This window comes from Lontra canadensis, unplaced genomic scaffold (assembly GCF_010015895.1).
Source record: "Lontra canadensis isolate GAN:19392208 unplaced genomic scaffold, GSC_riverotter_1.0 scaffold20, whole genome shotgun sequence".
In the NCBI taxonomy this organism is placed as follows: Eukaryota; Metazoa; Chordata; class Mammalia; order Carnivora; family Mustelidae; genus Lontra; species Lontra canadensis.
The window spans coordinates 23,882,499-23,900,470 of NW_022631014.1; the positions used below are offsets into that span (position 1 = coordinate 23,882,499).

Genomic DNA, 17,972 nt, shown 5'->3' on the forward strand with positions numbered 1-17,972 from the left:
CCTGTGTGGTCCTGGAGTTGTCATGACTCCCAGAGCAGCTGCTTGGGAAATGCTTTCACAGTCACATTAACATACATAGTAGTGTGGTTTTCTTCTTTCAAGGGCTGTGGCTTCTCTCAGTTGGATCCTCACATGTTGACACAGCCTTTGGTGGAGAAAGATGGAGAGCAGACGTAGAACAGGGCACCACAGAGCTAAGCCAAGCTAATTAGCAGAGATGTACTGTAGAACCAGAACTTCCTTACAACTGTGATTCCAAATACATGTCTTTGCTGTTTTTAAATGTCTTCTTCCATAACCCTTTCTCCATAATTTGCTACCATTTGTTACCTAACCCACTTTGTCTTTGGAAAACATTGTTTTATCTTACCTGGTTTTTACTGACCTAGCGTTATGGTGATATCTTTAAAATTGTATCCAGTATAGTGTAGAACAGTACCTAATTTAATATTATAATTCACTTATTTTAAACCTTGGAACCTAAGGCAAATATCATAGGACCTCAGTGTTTGAAGCATTGTCTGGTGAGTAGGAGAACATGACTTTGTGAAATGAGATCCTCTTTGTAGATACATCTTAAATTCTGCCTAGAATGCAGCCAGGCACAGAGTAGGTGTACTAGATAAAAATAACAGGGGTTGTAGATGGCATTTAAAAACAGGATGATGAGATGCAGGGGACACATGCCCTGACGGCCTTTTGCCTTTGGAATTGGATGGGGTGACGGCCAGACCTTGCTCAGTTCAGATGGCTCACTTGTCCCCCTTGCTCAATAGTAAGGTCTCTGAGAGAGAGAGCTGTGTGTTTATATCTTATCTGTGTCCTATCCCTATCACCTGGTAAATACCACAAGTTCTTAATGTTTGTTTAAATGAGTAAATATTACAGAGACAAACTAAAGAAATGAAAATTTACATTCCTTTAAACTTGTTTACAAAGTATAATTGTGGCCACTTCCCATGGTCCTTCCTGATGTCCTTGCTCAGGTTGGAACTTTTCCCCTGCTTTCTGTACATATATTAATGCATGTATATGCATTATGCATATATATATACATTTATTAATGTATATATATTAATGAGTCTGATGGAAGCCATGGTTTCTCTCTTCATGGAGAGGCAGAGTTGCAGTTTCAGGCATGTTATGGATCACTATGAAGCCTTTTTAGGATCCGATCTTGCAGGCTTATTGGGCTGAGTAAAAAAAAAAAAAAAAAAAAAAAGAGGGCTCACAACTTTGACAGGAAGGATGAGCATAGGCAGTTTTGAAATAAGCTTTGGAGCATAAATTATAAGTAAGGAATAGTGTCCTTATTTTTGTGTTTTGTCTACTTGACTCTGACTTGTTGTTTTATACATTTAGATCTCTCAGTTTCCTTACCGTGTTTTAAATTCCCTAGTTATGAGTTGGGAAGATTGTATTGGAAAATTGGAGGTAAGCTTATAGACACGGCTTCTTCCAAAAGGAAGATCAAGTCATGGGGGATATGGTGTGCTTCTTTGTTTTTTAAAGTCAAAGAGTCAGTTTGTAGGTATTTAGTGTGTTTGATATCTGTTTTTTTGGGGGGGGTTGTAAACCCATTTTATGTTGTTAACTATATGTATCAACTGTTCACTGATATTAGAAGGTCCTTGTTACAGTTTAAAGAGGCTTAACATAGATTAGGAGCTCCAGTAGATGGCAGGGAAGCCCCTCAGATGGTGTGATCTCCATGTTCCAAGGTGTGATTTTCAGTTTTGTGCTCAGTGGTAATTAGTTCCTAGAAGACTGAAACTGGCTTAACAAATTCTTAGGAGACTAATATATACAAATACCAATTAATTGATATAGGAGACTTTAAATGTCAGTCCACTGCAAGCTTATATTCTTGATTCAGATTAGTGATATTTTCCTAAATTTACCTATTTTTTTCAGGTTCTAAAACATTGGCATACATAAGATTTTCTTTTAGGGATAGTATAAATTGATTAGATTAAACCATTCTGAGGAACATTTGTGATCCATTGATATTCCTGAGGTCACATGATTCTTGTTTGGATTTCTGCCTCAGATCTTAGAAGGGGCCCTTCCCAATTCTGGAATTTCAGTTCATTCATTTCTTTTCCTCCGAAGGCCTTGAAAACATGGTTTCTGCAAGTTACTCTTGTGTTTCTAGTTGTGGTAGCAGGATCTTCAGTTTGCTTACCACATTATATTCTACCTTGAAGCAGAGAATTCCCAGTGGTTTTAGTTTAATTCTAATTTTGTTCTCAGTCATCAGTTTGTGAGTACGATATGTTCCTGTCTGTCCCAAACAAGGACAGCCATTATTGTCAAGTTATCAGTAAAAAGCTTGATAAAAATTTTTTGGATTTACTCTCCAGCTTCAGTATCAAAATGAATTCCTTAGTCAGCAGAGACAAGAATAGTTAGAGTAGTTGTGTTCTGTTTCTGACTTCTGACTCTTGTAGCTGCTGCCATGAAAAGGAGATTGCTTTTCATGTGTAAGGTTGCTTTCTAAGGCTTCATTCTTGTGTTACTTCATGTAAGAAATGAACTTCAGAATCCCCTTACCAGTTAGAGAACTATTTATTGGTCACTTCTTTTTAGATGAGTTCTTGAGTTGTCCTATAGCAGAGCACCATGAAAGCAAGCAAAGAAAACCTCCTGGGATGCTGAAATGGACTGTCTGAATAAGCCCATATAAAAGTTCATGTATTTTGTTCATAGTTTTCATTCAGGGCCTTACTCGGATCCTTATTTAGTTAATTTTACATATAAAATTCTAGCAGTTTCAGTCGATTTGTATTTTCAACCTTCGGGCCATAGGTGGTAACATTAGGGACTTTTTAGAGGCTGGCACACTGATAGCAAAGATGAGAAAGAATCATGAAATCATAATCGGGAACTTAAAAACATGATATTCCTAAACAACCAATGGATCAAAGAGGAAATTAAAAAGGAAGTGAAAGTTTCTCAAGACAAATGAAAAGAAATTAAAGACATCAAAATTGAGAAGGAAGAAGTAGAATTATCTCTAGTTACTGTCAGGACTAATCAAATTCAGTAAAATTGCAGGATACAAAATTAACCGATCAGTGGCATTTCTATACATTAACCGATTTTCTGAAAGCAAATAAATTGATCCCATTTACAATAGCATCAAAAATAATAAAATACTTAGAAATAAATGAGGAGGTGAAAGATCTCTACTTTGAAAACTATAAGACATTGATGAAATAAATCAAAGATACAAATAAATGGAAAGTAGCTTGTGTTGGATTGGAAGAATTAATATTGTTAAAATGTCAGTATTACCAAAAGCCATCTATAGATTTAATGCCACTCCTATTTAAGATTCTGGTGGCATTTTTTTTTTTTTTACAGAAATAGAAAAAAACATTCCTAAAATTTATATGGAATCATAGTACACCCAAGATGTAGCCAAAGACATCCCAAGAAAGAAGAACAAAGCAGGAGGCATACTTTCTGATTTCAGATTATGCTGTTAAGCTGTAGTCATGAAGACAGTATGGTATGGGCATAAAAACAGATGAATGGACTAGTGGAACAGAATCAAGAGCCCAGAAATAAACTCAAGTATATACAGCCAGCTAATATTTGACAAGGGAACCTAGAATACTCATTCAATAAACTCTCTTCAGTAAATTGAAAAATATTGGATATTCACATGTAGAAGAATAGAACTTTACCTGTCTTACATCACTCACAGAAATTAACTTGAAATGAATGAAAGACTTAGGTATAAGACTTGAAGCCACGAAACTCCTAGAAGAAAACAGAAAAACTCCTTAACATGGGTCTTGGTAATGATTTCTTTGAATATGACACCTAAAGTATAAGCAATAAAATAAAAAACAAGTCGGATTACATCAGACATAAAAGCTTCCACACAGGAAAAGAAATCACTAAAAAAGTGAAAAGACAACCTGTGGAATGGGAAGAAATATTTGCAAATCATGTATCTGGTAAGCGATTAGTATGCAAAACATATAAAGAATTCCTACAACTCAACAGTGGCAAAATCAAATAATCTAGTTAAAAATGGGTAAAGAACCTAAATAGACATTTTTCCAAAGAAAATGTACATGAAAAGATACTCAGCAAAGATGCTCAGTGTCACTAGTCTTTTGAGAAATGCAAATTAACATCACAATGATACATTCCCTTAATGTCTGTTAGAAAGGCCATCATCAAAAAGACATTTGTTATCACAAATGCTGGTGTGGATGCTGAGAAAAGTGGAACACTTGTGCACTGTTGGATGGAATGTAAATTGGTATAACTAGTATGGAAAACAATACGGATATTCCTCAGAAAACTAAAGCAGAACTACTGTATGATTCAACAGTTCCACCTGTAGAAGAAATATATCCAAAGGAGACGAAAATATTAACTTAAAAAGATAGCTACACCCCCATGTTCAGAACAGCATTATTTACAACAGCCGAGACATTGAAACAACTGTAAGGGTCCCTCAATGGATAAATGGATGAAGAAGTTGTGAGATATATACATACACGTATGTACATATATATATGTATGTACATACGTACATACACAGTAGATATTATTCAGCCATAAAAATTAGGAAATCCTACCATTTGTGACAATAATGAACCATGAAGATATGCTAAGTGAAATAAGACACAGATACTGTATGATCTCACGCATACATAGAATCTAAAACCAAACCAAAACAAACACCATACTTAGAAAAAGAGATCAGATTTGTGGTTACCAGAGGCAAGGGAAAGAGGCAAGGGAAAGGCAAAGTACCAGAAAGTACAAAATCCCAATTATAAGATAAATAAGTACTGGGGATGTAATGAACAGCATGATGACAATAGTTAACATTGTTGTATGATATATAGGAGACTTAAGAGAATAGGTCCTAAAAATTCTTACCACAAGGAGTTACTAATTTTTCTTTTTATTGTATCTGTGAGATAGTGGCTGTTAACTAAATCTATTGTAATCATTTCACAACACACATAAACCAAACCATCATTCTGTGTACCTTAAAGTTAACACATACGTATGTCAATGCTCAATGAAACTGGGAGGAGGAAAAACCAAACATGATAGACCCCTTTGTTCGCTACATGGAGTCAGGCCTTTAGCATTGCTTATGGGCTCTTGGATATAGGGTGAGGTATATACTTGTTATTGAAGCAGCACTAACAGGGGTATCCTAAATGAAAGAGAAGATGGAGCCATCTTTTATAAGCCAGATAGTTGTTACTTTATCTGCCATTGAAGGAACAGAGAAAAATTATGTGCCAAGGACATAAAGGGCAGTAGTGCCATCTCTCCTGGACATTCTCCCTTCATTGCCAACCTCTAAGGTCTCATTACGATTATAGCACAGTGCCTAGCACAGTGCCTGGCAAATGGTACCACACATTTTTTGAATATTCATGTCACTCTCTGCTTTGTAGCCATTTAGTATAAGAACCAATGTCCCCAAGGACACCACTGTAGCTTAGCAGGTTCTTTAGCTGGTAATTTTAAGTGATGTAGAAAAACCGGCTCTAAATAGTTCTAACTTCCTCAATTATCAGAAGGCATCAGAGGAGAAATTATTTAATAAATTATAGTGGAAATAAGGAAGAAGGAATGTAGATCCCTATCTGTATTCTGTGTCAAAATAAATTCTAGGTAAGTTAAGGATTTGTATATAAAGAATTAAGCCACCTGCCCCGAAAGTAATGTTCATATGATCTTGGCCTTTCCAAATAGGTATCATAAGGAAGAGTAATAGATTTGATTATAGTTTTTGGGTATGATACACATCTGTTTTTTTTAGAAATCATTATGGAAACCAAGGCAATGATTTGTATTATAGATGATTACTATTCTTATTGTAGAAAGAGCTCTTACAAATTAATGAGGAACTCTTCTGAAGACAAATGGAAAGAATTCATTAGAAAGTTTATATAAATAACCAATAAAGATGGAAAAGTTTAATTTTTAAGTAATTGGAGTATTCAAGACTTAGTATAAAACTACAGTAATGAAGACTGTATGATATTAATAAAAAGGCATACATATAGATCAGTGGAATAGAGTCCATAAATAAATCCACACATACATGATCAGTTGATTTTCAGCAGAAATGCTAAAGCAGTTCAATAGAGAAAGTAGTTTTTCCATAATGTTGCTGGAGCAATTAGATATCTATATGCAAAAAAGTGAAACTTGATCCATTCCTTATGCCACTTAAAAAAACTCAATGTGCATCAGAGACTTTAATGTGAATCATAAAATTGTAAACTAGAAGAAAACATAGAAGATCTTTGCATCTTTGACTTAGGCAAAACTATTTTAGATAAAACATCAAAAGCATGATATAGAAAAGAAAAAATTGATAAATTGGATTTTATAAAAATCAACTTCTGTTTCTGAAAGATATTGTTAAGCTACCACCAACAGGGAGAAAATACTTGGAAATCACACATCTGATAGAGAATATATAAAGATTCTGAAAGCTTAGAAGATATTTGCAAATGATAAATCCACAACGGGTTAAAATCTAAAATATATTAAGAATCTATACAACTCAATAGCAAAAACACAAATAGTCCAGTTAAAAAATGGGGCCGAATTTTTCCCAAGGATACATACAGATGCCGATAGACACGTGAAAGATATTCAGCATCGCTAATCATCAGGGAAATGCACATCAAAACCACAGTAGCAAATCACCTCATACCAGTCAGAAAAGACAAGAAGTAACAGTGTTGGCAAGGATGCAGAGAAAAGGGAACTCCTATGCACTGTTGGTGGGAAAATAATTTGGTGCAACAACTGTGGAAAACAGTATGGTGGTTCCTCAAAAAGTCAAAAACAGAAATACCATTAATTCCACTACTGGATATTTACACAAAGAAAACAAAAATAATAATTTGAAAAGATTTATGCACCTTTATGTTTATTGCAGCATTATTTACAGTAGCAAGATATGGAAGCAACTTAAGTATCCATTGATGGATGAGTGGGTAAAGGAAATGTAAGGCGTGTGCATGCGTGCGCACACATACACACACACACAGGAGTATTACTCAGCCATAAAAAGGATGAAATCTGCCATTGGCAACAACATGGATGGACCAGGAGGACATTATGCTTAGAGAAATAAGTCAGAAAGTCAAATGCCATGTGGTTTCACTTACATGTGGAATCTAAAAAACAAAAGGTACAAAAGAAATCAGACTCTTAAGTACAGAGAACAGAGGGGTGGTGGGAAGGGGGAGGGGTGAAATAGATAAAGGGGATTGAGAGGTAGAAATTTAAGTAAGTCATGGAAATGGAAAGTACAAGTAATATTATAATAACGTTGTATGGTGACTACACTTACCATGGTTGAGCACTGAGTAATGTGTAGAGTTGTCAAATCTCTTACGTTGTACACTTGAAACTAATACAACATTGTATGTCAACTATACTTCAGTAATTCTTTTTAAAAGCTTACTTAGCTATTTTCAGGAAATAATGTAAGTACAGTCATATGACTTTTATTTTTTATTTTATTTTTTTAAAGATTTATTTGACAGAGATAGAGAGGGAACATAAGCAGGGGGAGTGGGAGAGGGAGAAGCAGGCTTCTCACTGAGCAGAGAGCCCAATGCAGGGCTCAGTTCCCGGACCCTGGGATCATGACCCGAGCCAAAGGCAGATGCTTAACGACTAAGCCACCGAGGGGCCCAATATGACTGTTTTAAAATAAAGCCTTTTTCTGTATTGCTAGAGATTTTACATAAAAAAGAACTGTCAAAATTCAATAAATTAAAAGGCAACCCAATGTTAAAATGAGCAAAAGATGTGAACAAACACCTCACCAAGGAAGACATAATGTGGCAAATAAGCACATGTAGATGCTCTACATCATTAGTCATTAGGGAAAATGCAAATTAAAGCTACATCTGTTGGAATGGTTAAAATTTTTTAACAGCCAGTACCAAGAGTTGCCAGGAATGTAAATGGAGCAACTGGAATCCTCATACTTTGCTGATGAGACTATAAAATCCTAGAGCCACCTTTGGAAAGTCATTAGGCAGTTCCTTATAAGAACTTAATATATAGCTCAGCAAGCCTGTTCCTAGGTATTTACCCAAGAGAAATGAACATTTAAGCCTGCACAAGTGTCAGTACACAGATGGTTTTAGTGATTTTATTCATAATTGCCCCAAACAGAAATAATCTTTGGAACATCTGTGCAGTGGAATACCACTCAAACAATAAAAAATTGATGACCTATTGATACGTACAGCAACGTGGATGAATCTGAAATGCATTAGTTAAAAAAGCCAGACTACGTACTGTATGATTCCATTTACAGGCAAGACCTAGAGGGACAGAGATAGATTTGTGGTTGCCCGGAGCTGGCCAGGAGGAACCGTGGAATACGAAGTACAGGGAACTGTTGGGGGTGATAGAGCTGCTCTCTATCTTGATTGTGGTGGTGGTTGCGTGACTGTGGTTGCGTGACTGCGTTTGTTAGAACTCCCAGATGGTGACTTCCAGTGCATGTAAATTAAACCTTGAAGAAATGAGGGAATAATAATCAGGAAGTACAAATAAGAGCAAACCAATCATGTCTTTACCTGTCTGATAGGCTAATTAATATTAAAGAATGTCTGTAGTGTTGAGGAGTGGGAGGGTTTGCTAATAGAATTTTACTGTCACTGAACATGTGTTACTTTGATAATCTGAAGGAGTAAATGTTAACTTAAAAACTGGGAAATGTGTGGTTATATTTGAGAGAACTTTCTAGCTAAAGTTTTATATGAAGGAATAGTCCTAATCCTATGTAGAACCAACCAGGTTGTATGTTTATTATAATTCTAAGAAGATATAACATGTCTTGCTAACTTTTTTCAATGTAGGAAAATAAGTTGTGTACACTTTTCAACCACGTGCGTGCCTGTCAGGTGTTATGCATGGAGAACTAACCAGAATCAAAGATTTCAAGAATCAACATTTTGAATCTTGAATCTTGTTACAGCAAATACATTATTTTAAAGTTTTTTTTTTCTTTATCCTCAAGAAAGTTAAAGTCTTTTTGACAAGCTTAAACATTTTGGGCAATCTAGGATAATGTGTTCTGTTAAAGGACAAATTTCATTTGGCTTTGTATCCCCCACATTCATGAATAATGTGTGCCTTTTGAAAGAGAACACATGGGAGTCGGCATATGCAGGTGATTTTTATTAACTGATATTTTAATGGCTTGTATATTTGTCTTACATTAGCATACCTCAACCTTCTGCAAAAAGCTCAACGTTTTTAGAATACATTTAAGAGAACATTAAAATACTCACTACCTATTAAACTAAAGCATCAAGCAGACTTCACATTTATAAAATGCTAATCATACAGTCCTTTAGTCTGCATGGTTTATATTGTTTGACTAGACAAATAGAACTGGACATTTTTAGATTTGATACTAAATCTGAACATTCCTACTTTCTAGATCAAAGTTAGACTTGTGAAATTTGCATTTGTCATAATCGTGTGGGAAGATGACATGTGAAATCACTTCTGAAAACCCCATCTATAGTAGCTGTGTATCCACAGCAGCAGCTCCCTTCCTTGAAGAGCATTCATGTGGAAATGTATAGCAGGTGCTCGTGTACATGTTGCCAGGCTGATGGCCTTGTCTCCACATTTTAAAAGTATTTCTAAAATATGAATATTTTAGACTTTTTGGCTAGTGTTATAAAACTGGACAAAAGCCAGAGATTTTCCCCCTGTAAACTTGGTGTAAAAGGAAGTATTTGGTTTTCACAAGGTATTAGATGTAAATTTGGATGTAATTTAAAAGATGTAATTTTGTAAAACTGAATTTGTAATGGGTTCTTGCCTCACCTAGGTGTTTAGAAATGCCTTGAGAGGTACTGTTTTGGTTAGGTGGAGATTTGGAGACAGACTTTGGGAATGTCCCTGAGGTGGGTTGTACTCTGGGGGCTCTGGCTTTGGTGTCCCCTTCCCCTGGTAAAACCTCAGGTGAGTCCTGAAGCACAGAAATGGAACTAGAGGGTGAAATGCCCAGCAGCACGGACCTGGCCCCTTCCTTGGCTTGACAAGACCTCGCATTTTGATATTTGAGAGGTTTTGTTTTTTTTTTAAGTCCTTGAAGGAAATTAGTTGTGCTAAAAATTCAAACTAAAATTATTCCTACTGTAAGTGTTTATGTTCTAGAGAGATTGGTCTGTGAATTCATTAAGGGAACTTCGCAGAGAACCAAATGTCCCCAGGCCACAGGTTGAGAATCACTGTCTCAGTGAGAGTAGGCTTTTTGTTTTTATTTCCTTTACATTCCTCTAAAGACGTTTCTGCTTATCCCACTGAAGTGCATATACTTCATAATGTTCTGTTAAGCACAGCTAATTTTTAATTACTTTTTTTACAAGCAATAAATGAAGTTCCTGTAAGGTAATTCAGATAGTACAGAAGTAGATTGTATAAGAAGTATTAAATTCCTTTTGCTTTTCCCTGCCCGTCTCCCTCCTGTACTTAGAGGTAAGGATTTTCTCAATTCTTGCAGTCTCTGTACTGATACACGTAGCTCTTTGCCCCAGACACCCTCTCAGAAATTGCCAGATGAGTGGTGGTGTCCACCTTTTGTGAAAGAGAAGACTCAGGCACAGAAGACAGGTAGAACTTGGCCAAGAATACGTAACTAATTAAATGGCTAAGGTAGGATTTGAGCCCAGGGCCGCCTTATGCGTTAGCCCAGGCATGCTCTTTTCATCAGGCCATACTGAGGGAAATCACATGATTTTAGCCTGGCCTGTCTTTTTGCTCTTCTTCTCTAAAGTTCATTAAAATCAGACTTGTAAAGTGATTTATGGAAGAATGCTGAGTTGAAAGGGTGTCTTCTGCTTGTCTGGTTTGAATTTATGAACGTGTACAGTCCCACAGTGTGTGATTGATAATCTTTGGACTTCTAGAACTTTTCCCTCTTTTCTTTTGATTTGAAAAAACAAGTTTGCACAAGGCATTAAACCCCTAACTAAAACAAACTGTAGCTTGTCTTCACTGGTGTCCCCTTCCCCCATTGCAGGTACTTAGTCTTCTTTTTCTCTTAGTTTTTATTTGAATGTCATTAATAATTAAGGACTGCCCCCTGCTGCAGCTGCCTTTTTTGGGGCCCTAACCCAACAGTGTTTACAAAAGTACTGCGTTCTCTTTAGCTGTAGGTTCATTCTGACATCCAGCAAACTTCTGAGGGTACAGGAGATGTATTCTGCTCTCAGGGAACTCTGAGTAATAGAGAAAAACATCTCTAATGACAGCTCACTGTGGTGATGACCTGGTCACCAGGTTGGGAGGGCAGTTTGGAGAGCTTTTCCAGGGAGCTGAGGGTCACCGGTTAGGAGCCTTGGAGGATTCTGGGCATGTACTGGAATTGGCAGGATCTTCCTGACCTGAATGAGAGGTGCAGTCTGGGGTGCCTTCTGAATTTTGATTGGAGAGGTGGAGGTACTGCAGACCACACTAGAACCCAGGTGAGAGAACTAGGGTTTTTTTTAAAAGGTGATAAGCTTTGTTTGGACAGCATTGATTTTTTAAGTCCTCAGGGGGCATTTAGATGGATTCAGGTATGGGAAAGTTTTTTTTGAAGTAGGTATGAGTGATGGCATTCATTCTGACTTTCTGCTTAAGAAATGATTACTTGTTAAATAGTAAATAAAACTTTGCTTCTAACTAAAGTGTTAGTAAAACTAGAGATAATATAGATACCATAAAACAGGAATTTGTCCAAATGCTTCATTCCTCCTCTGCCCCTCCCTTCCCTTGTTAGTTCAGAACACCACTTGTAGAATGGTCTCTAGTCCGGTGCCTCAGAACCAACCATTGATCTTGTTGCGAGTAAGAATCTTTTATAACCAGAGCTCTAGGTGATGTTGAATGCACACGAGTAGTTCTTGGTATGTAGGGAGCAATTCACATCAGTTGATCTTAGGGTTTCTGAATATCCGTACAAGGAAAAAAGGTCCTGAGACCTACATGCTTGTGTAACAGTACTTGCTATTCTAAGAAAGCATTGCCTTTTACATTAGTTTTGGGTCATTTGTCAGTTACTGGTAACCACAGTTGGAACTGAAAAGTGATTGCATAAATCCTGCTGGTTTTAAGTGGTATCATAAAAGGTGCTGGTCCCTGCTTCATCTGTAGTGATTTTAAAACATTCTGTTGCTTCTGTTAGATTGATAGTTACACTGAGAAAAGAAAACCAGAAGAAAAAAATAGAAGTTTCCATCTGAAACTTTTCTTCTGGTCTTCCCATTTTTATTACTTTCTAATCAATGCTCGCTCTTTTGCTCTCTAGATAATTCATTTCAGAAATGATTTTTTTAGAAAACTTTTCAGCAGTCATGACATCCTCTACCACAACCCCCCTCCTGCCCCACCATTTGGCAGTAGCTTTTCCTCAGATTAATCACTAGCATGTTTTTTTATTCTGCTTTGTTTTCATTTTGATCTTTTGTTACCCTGCCTAACATGACCTTTGTAGTAGAAACTCCACTTCCAACCCTAGAAATGGCATATTGTATTATGACAAGTTGACCTGCTGAATGTTGTTAGCAGGTGAAAGAGATGTCAGTGCTCAGTTTGGTGCTCTTATTTCCAGCTAGTTTGAGAGCTGCCAGTAAGGGGGACCAGTAACTCCCATTCTTTGTACTAACAAAGACCTCATTATCTTTCCACCCCTTCCCACAGTTCCATGAGTTGGAAGTGGTTTTTTAACCAAAGGAACTGTATTTATGAAGTGATACTTTCTTTTTCCCTTTTTATTAACGGAGACTCTATAGCTGGGTCTGAAATAAAAACATGCTTCAGATGGTATCAACATTAAATTTGATTTTTCAGATGGTTGATGTCTCTTAACCTGTGTACCTTGAATATGAATAGACAATTCCATTAACATCTTTTTGAAATAAATACAATGTGAAGTCCCTATTCCATTATCTTTCTCTCACCTTCTCCCTGTCCATCCACTGTCCCCAGTTACGGACTTGGTGGATCCCAAGCTGATCCTATGATCAATACCTTGGGAATATATAGTTTTGTAAGCAAGTTTAAAAAAAAATGGAAAAAGATATTTTAAAATATTCACAAACATGAGTTTTTAAGACAAGTAGCAGCTCCCTCCCCCGCTTGAGGGGAATGTAATAGATAATCCTTCTTGATGCTGTTGTTAGTCCTGTAATACCAGATGTCTTGTCCTGGGGACCCAAGATCTTAAATTGTCCCCTTTTGTAGCTGCATTACTAAGAGGCCATTCTTGTTCTCTCCCCTCATCTTCACTAGTTTTTCTTGTCTGTTTTGGCTTTGTGCCTTCTTGAGCTTATCTGCTGGCTGTCTCTCACAGTGAATTGAGAGCCCTGTAAGGGCAAGGGTGTCCCCCATTCATCTCTGTGTCCTCTGTGCTTAGGAACAATGCCCACCCGGCACAGATGAACGAGGGCGGGACAGTACTGCCTCCTCAGAATGCTTTCTGTATTCTGGGCTCTGTCCCGAATACTCAGCATGGATTTGATTTTCATCTCTTTCATGCCCACCACAGCATTAAGAGGAATTGCATTACTGCTCTATTCCCATTTAACGATGGAGAACATGTTTAAATACTTGGTTAAAGTCCTGCCACTCTGTGTTTGTTTCGTGATTGTTATTCTCTCTTTCCTTTGGTCCTTAGGATGGAAAAGTAAAATCATTCTAAGACAAGAATAAGAAGAGAAATAAAATCTAATTGGAAGTAAATGGAATAATTAACACCTTGAATAATCACGTTGTCTCTGTGAGAGGGTCATTTGCTCTTTCTGAAACTTGGCTCCCTTGGTCCCAGTGCTGCTCTTTTACATGCTTCACGTCATGTCACTTCGCTTCGTAAACTACTAGGCACAGAATTGTGTTTCTAAATTTCACACATTTTAAGCACTTCTTCATTCAGAAATTATTTGATCCCTGACTGGAAACAGTAGAAACAGTATATATATTTAGTTGTTTCTTCTCCCTTTGAATCACGCACCACTTCCTAGCAAGTGGTGTGTGAGTCTGCTTGGCCAGATGATCCTGAAGAGAACGTTTCCAGATAATTGGACTTCCTTATTGCTGTTGAGGTTGATATTTAACAGGAAAAGAAAGTTTCCTTTAGCCAGATAAGAATTTGTGGGTAATTATTAGTTGGATGTTTATACTATTTGCTAACCTTTTAAAACCTCAGCTTTGTATAATTGTACTGTCAGATATCAACTCCAATTTAGCATGGAGAAAAAGTAAAAAACTAAATAACTGAACTGGTTTATCCACAGTTAAAAGTATGAGATGGTAGAAGAAATAATGTAACCAAATTCATTTTATAAAAATTGTTTTATAGGATTTATATTGAAAGATAAGAATTTATTATATCTCAAATACATGTGTATTAATGTTTGGGCTTGGTTGTAGTGGTAGCCTTAGACATTAGTCAGTATTTGAACAATAAAAGAGAGTGTTCTAACTACCCTGATTTTTATGTTTATGTGTTTTTATTGCAAACCACTTACAAAATCCCTTCTCTTCTTTGAGGAGGAGATAGACAAAACTAAACAAAATAGTGTAAATCAACCAAAAATAAAGCCATGGTATATTTCCATTCTTATCTAATAAACATTGGTGAAAAGATGGGTTTACTTGATAGTGAATTTCAGGAATATAACTGCTTTGTAAAATAAGGGACACATGTATTAAAGGGAGAATAATTATAATTGCCACTTGTTCACAGTAGTGGCTTGAGAGTTAGGGCAGGTAACCAAAAAAAGGTTCAGGTTGTTCGGAGAGGGTTTAAGTTACAACTATGTAGATTTCCTTTGAAACTCTTAATAAGTTAGAGCTAGTATTGGGGTTATAAATTCTCACTGGATATTTAAAGAACAGGAGCAGCTAGCCACCATTACTCATGTTGTTTGACTTTGTATGGGGATGGCCCTCTGCATTCCAAGATCAAGATAAAGAAATGTGGGTTAGTGAGTTGAGTGGAGTCCTGAGCCAACTTGCTGTCCTGGGGCTGTAGGTCACATAATTTATGCATCCAATAAGCAATGCCAGGCACACCACTTCTTAGGGACACTGAAGAGCCACGGGTTTGGACTGAATGATCTTTAGGTCCCTTTTCTTCTTACATATGTAATGTTTTAATTTTAGTAGATTTTTCTATCTGCTTAACCAATTTTCATTAAAGCATCCTTAGTAAAATTTGTTGTATGTATAAAAAATCACAGTATGTTTAACTTTTGGGTTTTTGCTTTTATTGCCCTCTTTATTTAGTTTGGACCCAAGGAGAAGGTATTTTATTAACAAGTTATAATTCTGCTGAAAATAACATGGATCCTACATTATCTTGGGAGTGTAAGCTAAATGAAAACAGCAGTTGAGTATTAACAGATGTGACAGAGTCCATGTGGCTTACATTCTCTTCTAAGCCTTTTGTGGTAGAAAGCTTCTTGAATTCATCTCTTGTTATATTAATGTTTATGTAATCATGTCTGTACTTCAAGTTTCTGGAATGAATGAATGATTTGTGATACCCTTCCTAAATGATGGATTCATCCTTTTTTCACTTGAAAAGCAATCATTTTTCCAACTGATTGGTGAGATTTTATCTAATGGCAAGAAGTAAGGGGCTATTGGCACTTGTAGGAGTTAGGCTAATGCTACAGTTGGGAGGGTCCTCGGATGTCAACTAGTCTAGTCTTACAATCACTACAGGAATGTCTTATGCAGAGTATTAGACAGATGGTTGCACAGACTTTGCCGAAATACTTAGAGTTATGGGAAGCCTACTGTCTTTCCCAGTGCTTTATTAAGTAGCTTCTTTTGTTTTTAAGCCAAAGTGTGCCTCCTGGTTACTTACACCTTCAGACCTAATTTTGTCCTCTGAAATAATGTATAACTTATCTTTTTCTTCATTGACAGCACAGAAATATTTCTCTCTCTGAATTTTAATTTTCTTAATATAAAGTGACTGTGATTTACATCATCTGGTTATCTCACCAGGATTGAGGTAAAGAACAACTGAGATAATTGTGACGTTAGGCAAAATCCTTTTCATGTTTCAGAGTATTAAAATACTAGGTTTGGATTTTCTCTGGTAAATAATGTCATGAGAAAGACAGCAGTCTCTTATTCAGTGGCTTGAGAACCTTGATAGGTACTTTCTACTCGATGTTCTTGCCATTAATGAATTAATTTATCTCTTTGTTGAACATTTATTGACTATTCACTATGCGGCTGAGGTGAATATAAAAACAGTGAACAAGACAGATACCTTCCCCTGCCTTAATGGGACTTAAGTTTTCTTCCCTAGATGTTTTCCTTTGAGATATAAATGCTTTTCACTATTCAAATAAAATAATATTGTTAGTCTACTTTTGCTCTTCTTAGTGCTTTTGGTTTTCTAACTGACCCAATATTTAACAGTATGTCTTTGCTTTGTAGATATATGGAGTCTGGGAGTGATCCTTTTCATGTTGGTATGTGGGCAACCACCTTTTCAAGAGGCCAATGACAGTGAAACATTGACAATGATCATGGATTGCAAATATACAGTACCATCCCATGTGTCCAAAGAGTGTAAAGAGTAAGTAAAAGTAGAAAAAGAATGTTAAAACCAAAAGTCTAATTTATTTTTTTTATAATGTATGTATGTTTGTATGTATGTAGAGTGCAAGCATGGGGAGGGGTGGGGGATAGGGTGGGGATGGAGAGACCGAGAGATAGAGAATCAGTTGCAAGCAGACCCTGTGCTGAGTAAGGAGTCCTACTCCAGGCTCAGTCTCATGTCCCCGAGATCATGACTTGAGTTGAAATTAAGAGTTGGTTGCTTAACCAACTAAGCCACCCAGGCACCCTCAGAAGTTTTGTTTTATTCCATTAACATGTCAAAAAAAAAATTGAAGTGACTTCAATATATAAACATCTGAGTTCATTTTAATTTTTGAACTTGATATTTTATTTTTGTTAAGTATATTTTGGGGCGTTATCCCAGAATGTGATTTGAAATTTAATACTAGAGTACAAAATGTGTAAGTCTATGTCTTAAATATGCTTGTTTTCAAGAAACCCATTACATGCCTCTTCAGCTTCCAGGAGTGGTGGCTACTCACTTGAAGGTAGTTCCATGGGAACTACCTTTCTGTTTTTGCATAAGCAAAAAAAGAAGACCACCTAGAATTATTTTAAATTCCAGAGAAAAATTAAGGCATTTCTTTTCCTGAAATAGACCATCAATACACTGTTTTAGGTTTTACATAATATGTCGCTTAATTTTATCCATATACCGCTCTCCCCTGTTGGTTTATGTGATTATGGGAAACCAGCAACCAAAAGTACAGTCAACTTGATGATTTGGAATTTAAAGAACTTTATAGTTCTGTAATATGTATAGTGAGAAATATAATGGAATAAAAGAACTGTTAGAATCTCAAGTATTTCATGGACGTTATGGGTGATATATGTGTGTGTGTGTATATATGTACATATATATATACACTTTATTTATTTTAATGGGTGATATTTTTAAGTGAGTTCAGCTGAGATTATAGCTACTACTTTAAGGATTTTGTTGCAGTAACAAAGTTTTGAATTTTTCCCATCAGCTGGTAAGAAGGAAATCTGATGGTTTGAGAAATCTTTTCTCCCAGTGGACCTACATCTTAGTCCCAGTGTGGTGAATGGTTATCTTACCTATTCAAACTCTCTTTCAGATACAGGCTTCTCTATCTACTGATGATGTGAGAATGGTAGAACCTGTTACCTAGAGTCAGAAATAGAACAGTTGTAATATCTTAGGAGCCTTCTCTATTTCTCCCCTGTAAAGGGATTATTCTTAGTAATTGTAGAACCATTCAGTTTTCTGCTTTTCCTGTGTCAGTTTTGCTGACTTCTGTTTTTTAAGGAGCTTGCCCATTTTATCTAAATTTTCA

At 36.4% G+C, this 17,972-nt stretch overlaps 1 protein-coding gene across 3 annotated transcripts in view; it reads left to right on the forward strand.

Moving 5' to 3' along the window:
- The window catches only part of SNRK (SNF related kinase), a 57,491-nt gene that overhangs the window by 25,485 nt on the left and 14,034 nt on the right, over positions 1 to 17,972 (forward strand). For all 3 annotated transcript variants that reach the window (XM_032861378.1, XM_032861380.1, XM_032861379.1), the window contains one exon: positions 16,486 to 16,627. In XM_032861378.1, coding sequence (XP_032717269.1) covers positions 16,486 to 16,627 — 142 coding nt within the window. The remainder of the gene's footprint in view (positions 1 to 16,485; positions 16,628 to 17,972) is intronic.